Source organism: Nicotiana tabacum, chromosome 12 (genome assembly GCF_000715075.1).
Source record: "Nicotiana tabacum cultivar K326 chromosome 12, ASM71507v2, whole genome shotgun sequence".
Taxonomy (NCBI): domain Eukaryota; kingdom Viridiplantae; phylum Streptophyta; class Magnoliopsida; order Solanales; family Solanaceae; genus Nicotiana; species Nicotiana tabacum.
The window spans coordinates 102,739,361-102,747,814 of NC_134091.1; the positions used below are offsets into that span (position 1 = coordinate 102,739,361).

Consider the following 8,454-nt stretch of genomic DNA (forward strand, 5'->3'; position numbering starts at 1 on the left):
TCCAATTAAAGTGACAAATTTGAATAAAGATTATTTTATTTACAAAGTCGCCACTTGGAATTGATTTTTTGGGTGTTCCAAGTCACCATTTATTTGAATCCCTAGTCAAAGGAAGGTTTGATTCTATTATTATTGGTCTGCGAAAATAAAGTCCGGATAAGTAATTCTGTTTTCCAAGTCCCGTGGTTCTAGCACGGTTGCTTTATTGACTACATTTGGCTTATATTATTTTTGGATAACCTGTGTTTTATTGGTTCTCATGTTTTACCTATGTCCGCTTTTATTGCTTGATTAGATTTATGAAAATTATCTTGAAATAAGTCACGCGTACGTGTACTCATTTTTGTTTGGTGTCAAAAATCATGTCACGCGTACGTGTATACAATCAATAACACATTTATTATTATTCGAAGTTGATTGGTCAAGTCACGTGAACGCGCACTTGTATTATTTTCCTAAACTAATTTGAAATTATTGTAAGACCAAGAGTTTATGGATAGAAAATTATTTGAAAGTCGGAAAATATATTAGTTATTTAAAGTATTGAAAAGTCATCCACACTTAGAAATATTTATAACTTACTACTCTATCTTTGAAATTAGGAGCTATTTATCCATTATGGAAGAATGAACTAATTTATTAGCCTAGTGACAAAATTATTGGACCTGACAGATTTATACTCAACCCAACCTATGTCTAATTCTTTCTTTTCTATTAAATGTGGTAACTCATTTCTGGTTCACTTACTTGAACTCCAACGCATAGCCCATTAATATGGCAAGATCTTCATTCTTAATTCTAAATAGCAAATCTTATTAAGATGAAATCCTATTCCAATAATCTGTTGACAAATCGCTTGAAACATGTAAAAAGAAACTACAACATGATAATGTGTATAAATAAAACAACACAAAAAATTATCACATGAACCTCTATAAGAACATCACACAAAACAATGAAATAATTAATAAAGGGAGGATAAGCAATGAACCTTTAAGCAAAAACTTTCCTTCAGAACTTGATTAATGCAAAAACAATTCTGAGCCGAGCAAGTACGCGAGACCAAAGAATTATTTTATAATTCCCCACTTTCCTTAATTAAAAAAAAAAAATTAATTCCCCGCTTTCCTTTACTTTTATTTTTTAATTTTCTACTTTTTTTTACTTTTCTTTTTTTTTATTTTCAACTTATTTTACTTTTTTTTTTAATTTTCACTTATTTTACTTTTTTTTTAATTTTCACTTTCTTTTACTTTTAAAAAAAATAATTTCAGCTACCTTTACTTTTATTTATTTAATTCCAACTTCTTTTACTTTTTATTTTTAAAATTTTTACATTCTTTTACTTTTATTTTTTTTTAATTTTCCACTTTTTTTTACTTTTTTTAAAAATAATTTCCACCTACTTTTACTTTTAATTTTTTATTCTATACTTTTAATTTTTTTATTATTTTATTTCCATCCGAAAATAAAAACAATATTTAATTTTCATATTATTTTATTTATTTTAATTCTTACCCTATATTAAAAAAATGTAACAAAGCTAAAAAAAAAATATATTAAATTTCTAAAAATATTTACATAGTAGAAGGTTGTAAAAATTCAAATATAGTTAAAAATTAGATGCTCACAGTGCTCTAATCCTAAAGCATGGTAGTCCTTCAAATGTTACTCTTCATATAGTTTTTAATTCTTAAAGAAAGAATTAAATCATGTGTGAACAAGAGATTATGCTTTGTATATTCCCTGAGGTTAGCCAAATAATCCGCTATAACATTTAATTACTTCTCTAAAGAAGTATCGAAAAGAGAAGTCCCCTTGCATTTTCAGTTCATTAATCCTCTTGATTATATGCTTGATCTGCCAGGAAGCTGCAATTGATCCATTGATCATTCCAATTATTATCATAGAATCTGAGTCTACCATGACTTCAATATACCCATTGTCCATACACCATTGAACTCTTTTTAGTAGTGTTTTTGCTTGTGTCATATTATTAGAGCATTTGCCATAGAACTCTGTATATGCCAGAACCAGATTTTCCTTATCGTCTCTCGATATGCCACCTCCTCCTGCACCCCCTGAATTTCCTTTACTGCATCTATCAATGTTCAATTTAAACGTAACATGTTTATCCCATTTGATACATTGTATAAACCACAATGTTAGTAGGTGGAGAACTTCCTCTTTTCTTTTTATCAATAAAATCCGCTAATTATTATTATTATGAACTTAAATAAAAGGACAAAAAAAAAAAGAGATTTAGAAGGCTTTTCCAACAAAAAAGAAAATGTTGGTGACATTAAAAATGATGTGTCACCTAGAAAGGTTTGCCTGATATACAAAACTCTAAGCAGACTTAAACCACTACTGCAAACATCCAAACTGTGGATTGGTTGAGCAGAATTTGAAAGGTAAAATAAATTGAATCAATAGATGGTCGGGGTCATTAAACTTTTCAATAGTTACTTGAATTATGATGGATGGTCAACATGAGCTAAGCAAGGGATCATAGTCCAACCCACTGAATTTTTATTAATTTTTTAATTTCGTTATTTATTTTCTTATAATTTATTAGATTACCAAATAAAACTTTTTGTAATTGAGATTATATATAACATATTAAACCAAAAAAAGAAAGGAATTTCTTTTAAAAAATATTTCGATAAGTTTTCTTTGGGGATATTATCACTTTTAGCCCGCGTCAGAAACTATTTACATTTGGTAGCCGAAAAAATATATATAAAATTTGTATAGTTTTTGTATCTAACATACAAAATGTATATATACACAAAAAAAATATACTTTTTCGGCTATTATTTTAAAAGCGGCTATACAATGTCATTTTTTTTTTTGGAGTGAAATTGGACTATATACTTGGCCCAAATCAACCCCGCCATTTGGACGGTTTCGTATGTTCCTCACCAACGTTCAAAAAATCCACTTCGGGCCGATTCTTCCCCCAATGAAATATGGCTGTCGATCTATACTTAATAACTTTAGTAAGCAGCAGATAACACATTGTACGAAAATGCACTACCTAAACAATTCGGAACTAAAAGAAGATATTGTTCAAATCACCTTTATCTTCCAAAATCTTCAATGTTCCATGAAAAAGTTAATTAAGCCTGCTGGAATAAAAAAAAATTGCGGAAATCCTTGCTTGATGTGAAATAATGTACTACAGAAATATGATACTATTGTATTTCTTCTTTTCTCAACTTTCTAAGAAGACATCAAAGTTGGTTCTACTCATGTCATTCAAGAATAAGATACTTTGCCATCTCTTTTTCTATCACATCAATTAGGGGCATAATAACACGATTGAAATTCTTTTAAATCAATAAGCATAATAGCAAGAAAGACCATTCTTGAGAAACATTCAACTAAAAATAATTGTTGGTAGAACAATAAGTAGATAGTACAATATACATTTCATAACAGATTTTCTTGTCGATCAAGGTTTACTTAGTTCCTAATATATGAATACCTCAATCAGTTTATTTAACTTGAAGAAATTAATAGTACAAATTTTGTCCTAAAGTCTCACCTCCTATGATTATTGATGCCACAACCTCAAAGCAACATAAGCCAAAAGCCTATATACCACCAACATAACAACCAAAGCCATCACATCCAACACCAAATTATCTATGCCAAGAACCTTAATAGCTGGAAATTCCATTACTTCACAATATTTGCCAATTCCACACTCATAAAGCTCATTTCTTGAATACTGAACTCCAAGTAGAAGTTTGTAACAATAGTGGCTGAATGAGATGTACTTCAACCAATTAATGAAAATAGGAATGTGTTGAATGTAGTATCCACTGGCTAGTAAAAACACAAGCATTAGGACAGAAGATAATGTTGTGGCTTGTTTCACATCCATTAGTATTGCACCAAGTGCTAGTCCAAGTCCTTGAGAAACTAGTACATTCAATAGGATGATCAAAAGGGTTAGCATAAAAGTGAGAAATGAAGGCTTTAGGCCACCCATCCAATATGTTACTGTCACAAAGATTGTTGGAAGTACTAGCTCCATTGGTAAATCACCCACGGTTCGCGCAAAGTAGTAAGACGAAAGGCGATACATGCCAGAGGAACGCTCCCTTATAAGCATTGGCCTCTCTTGTGGGAATGCAAATATGGCATTGAATAGAGGAAAGAATCCCCAGAATATTGAGAAGAAAAATAGTAATCCCACCTGTCGGACATCACCTTGTTAGAACTTTTTTGCTAAGTTGTAAGAAAGCAATTAGAATCATGAGGAGTAGTCCAATTTTGTGTATATTAAAATTCTTTCATTTAGCCAAAAAACAAATAAAAAATTCCTTGCCGATATATATAGAAGAGCTTGAGAAATTTTATGTTGAAGTTTTATATATCCAAGAGAAGGAAAAATGACCTGATCCATTATATGGTTAGTATCACAATGCCACCAGAGGAGTCCGGACAGAAATGCAACAGACATGACTTGGAAAATTCTTAGTCCTGAGTAGGCCTCATGCTTTCGTTCTTTAAGTCCTCTACCAAGCAATACCTTAAATTGCAACCACCAACTTGTCGTCCATTGATCTTCAGGACCTGACAAATTACACGATTCACGTTAGTATTGTACAAAAAAATAGCGGATGTTTCAATTGTACTGATAGTGTAAAAATTCTTCGCATATATGATTTAATTTTTGCATACTTCTAGATGGTGATCGTCCTCCTCCTGTGTGGATTGAGTGCTTGGAACTTTGGTTCAAATCCTCTTTCAAAGACGGATGAATATTCTTTCTATAAGAGGTAATCAATGACTGCTTGGTTGCATTTTGATTATCAGATTGATCTGGTTTCACCAAAAGTTCATGTTGATCATCGTGCCTTGTATCAGGGGTAATACCTGCATCATTTTTTGAGTTAAAATTAATACAAGGTGCAAAATTTGACAAGTCATAAAAGGACAATAATCTTGTACTCTTAACTATATTATGTATATGCACATGAAAAACAAATCATCGTGCCTTGTATCAGGGGTAATACCTGCATCATTTTTTGAGTTAAAATTAATACAAGGTGCAAAATTTTACAAGTCATAAAGGACAATCTTGTACTCTTAATTATATTATGTATATGCACATGAAAAACAAGTATCGTACTGGCACTCTTATAAGTAGTAATTTGCGAATATTTAACTTGTTTTTAAGGAGATTTTTTTCACTTGACCACAAAGGACAATGGGACCGAGAAAAGATAAAAAAGAAAATGATAGGACATCCTTAATTAAAGGGCTAAAGGATAAAATTATAATATGATTAGATACTAATTGTTTCACTTTTGACTGGGATAATTAATTAGCTAAATTAATATAACCATGTAAGATATCACAATCTTGAAATTTAAGAAACAAAGGATCGGAAGAAATTAAAGACAATCCTGCCTAGGCAAAAATATTTACTGACTAGGGAATGATATGGCCCATTAAACATGTACTGAGTGTGTACAAATATAACAGAAAGCTCAGAATTGGCTGCAATTTTTTGTCAAGTCAAATCTCAATAACATGTTCCCTTTTTTTTCTTAGTTTAGATTTTCTTTTTCTTTCTGATGTGTTTCTTTGACCTGAAATAATAGAAACAAAAATAATAAAGAAGAAGAAAAAGAAAAGAAACATGTACATAAAATAAAAAGTACTATGAAGTGACATAATATTTTAGTAGATAACAACTCACTGAAAACAAATGTGCCAATTTAACTGTAGGAAACGATTCTAGATTAGATTTACCATATAAGGAAAAACTTAAGTAATTTTTCCAGAGATGACCTAGTTTTGGGCTTGGTTTCTTTTTTTGACAGTAACACATCGCGATCGGGTTCTGGTACTTAGCCATATATGATTTGATTATCGTTCCAATTTTATTGGATGTCTTTCGATGGATAGCCATATATGAGCTTGAATCTTGATTTACTTCCATTAGGACCCGGGAAAAGCTCACACAAAATAAATTATGGAGTATTCTGGATATCCACACCACTATATATAGTGTAGGTCAAATAAATTATGGAGAAATTATATGAGTTGTACCTATTTTGGTGAATACACTTTCAAGTAGTACTTTCTACACTAATAAACAAATGGAATACTCAAAAGTAGTAGTAACAAAAAGAAAATTTACATACCATTAGCAAGATCAAGCAGAAAATCAGCAGGGTTCATGAAATTGAATCCAGGAGCATAACCAATAGATGTAAAATACTCCATAACATGGCTGCTCTTTCCACTATAAATTGGACAACCTTCGGTTAAAACAATAATCTTGTCAAACATTCTGAACAACCTGCTCGAAGGTTGATGTATAGTAGTAATAACGGTCCGACCACCTCGAGCCAGCCAACGTAACGTTGCCACGATACGTTGAGCCGTGGTCGAGTCGAGCCCAGAAGTAGGCTCATCAAGCAACAATAAGCTTGGATTTACTAGCATTTCTTGTCCAATACTAACTCTCTTTCTTTCTCCCCCTGAAATTCCTCTAAATAATTGGCCACCAATCATACTATTTTTACACCTTGTTAATCCTAATTCCATGATAACCAACTCTGCCTGCTCTATTTTCTCTTGATTTGTTAGCTTATTAGGCAACCTTAATAAAGCAGCATATGTTAGTGTCTCTAGGACAGTTAAATGAGGATATAACACATCATCTTGTGTAACGAAGCCAATTTTTCGTTTCATGGAGCTCGAGAATTGTTGTCCATTGTATGTTATGGTACCGGAGAATTTCCCGGGTAGTCTTCCTGATAAAGCTGTTAGGAGAGTTGTTTTGCCACATCCAGATGGACCAAGCATGGCTAGAATTTCACCAGGTTTAACTATTCCTGTCACACCTTGGAGTAACATGCGAGTTTGTTTTTGTTGAGTTGAAGAAAAACAACCTCCCTTGTTTCTTTCCAACTTTATTGTGTATGAAACATCTTCAAACTGCAAATATTAAAATCATAAAATTAATGAATTACAAACTTTATAATCCATAGCAACGATGATACATGGCATTAGATCAAACGAGAACAACAATATAATAACCAGTTCTATTATACTGTCGGTATATATAGAAGTTAAATTTAATAAAGAACAACGGACTAAATGGTAGCACCTTAAGTGTCACGGGGCGTAATGATTCACGAAGAACTGATAATTTGGCATGGTTTGATTGTTGTTGAAGATCTAGGACTTCATCATTTACACGAGGGCTGACATTACCAGTTGGTTCAATTTGAAGTGACATGTTCTCTATTCGGGTACGCACGAGAATGTTACTCGAACCACTATTGATGTTATTGTCTTGATCATGAGGCAACATTATTGCTAAATCTAAAATTTTAAAAGAAGGTATGAAATGTTCAAGGCTTGATGGAAATGAGGAAAGAAGATGAAAAGAGATCAAGAGAAAAGGAAAAAAAAAATGGTAGTGAATGAAAAAAGAGAGTTAAATGGCTTAGCTAGAGAAGAGAAAGAGGAAAAAGAAATCACATGCAAATGAAGAAAAGAGAAGGGAACTTTAAAGTGAAAAATACACGAGAAGAAGCAGAGTATGTTTGTGTCATGATATAGGAGTTTAAGTACTAAGGAGGACAGGGAGTTGTCTATTTGGAAGTCTAGGGGTGATGTATTGAATTTGCCGAATTATAATGGATGTCTCTTTCTATAGTTTCCTCTTTGTTTAATGTATGTGCCTCTTTATATATCCACGGGATAAAGTTTAATAGTAGATGCTAAGAGTAATTTTTTTCCCTTTATTACTAATGAAAAGGGCAGCTCCGAATGATTTTGTGCTCACCGCCGTCACCTCAAGGGAGTGTGATGTACGCAACATATATACTCTAATGCAAGTATTAGTGACTTATGATTTTATGACTCGATCATGTAACTTATAGATCATATTGAGATAATTTTACTTTTGTTCCAATATTTTCTTTCTTTGCTACTCCAACAATATAATACAGCAATTAATTTCAAGAGAAAAACTTGTAAGTTTGAGTTCTATATATGTGTTACGTGTTGCTAACTGGTGAATATATCATAGCTTGAATATTGTTTATTGTAAATTCGATGCACATTGTAAAATTAGGTATTTTAAACGATTGTTGCATGTGACTAGCTAAATCTATAATCAAACGATAAAACATGACAGAACATATTAAAATATAGTTACTGTGTGAAATAATTTTTACAATATTACTACATACTATAACTTAAATTCACATTTATTCTGAATAAAAGAAAATTAGAATGTTTTGTCTTCAAAAAAAAAAAAGAAGAAGAAGATGAATGGTCATTTTTCTTATGTCATACGAAACTAAGCCGAAATAAACATAATAACGCTCATCTTTGTTACTCATATATAGGATTGAGCAACTTGTAGCGGAGAGCGCAATCTCTTTGATTTTGTCCGAATATTCACATAAGACG

General features: G+C 31.7%; 1 protein-coding gene across 1 annotated transcript; it reads right to left on the reverse strand.

The window, feature by feature from the left end:
- Positions 1-3,373: 3,373 nt before the first annotated feature.
- On the reverse strand, positions 3,374-7,692 carry LOC107791363 (ABC transporter G family member 21). Its single transcript, XM_016613409.2, has 5 exons — positions 7,139-7,692; positions 6,168-6,966; positions 4,696-4,890; positions 4,409-4,587; positions 3,374-4,207 (listed from the first exon to the last, which is right to left on the reverse strand). The coding sequence occupies exons 1-5, from the start codon at positions 7,343-7,345 to the stop codon at positions 3,560-3,562; spliced, it is 2,028 nt and encodes a 675-aa protein (XP_016468895.1). The 5' UTR covers positions 7,346-7,692; the 3' UTR covers positions 3,374-3,559.
- Between the last annotated feature and the right edge of the window lie 762 nt (positions 7,693-8,454).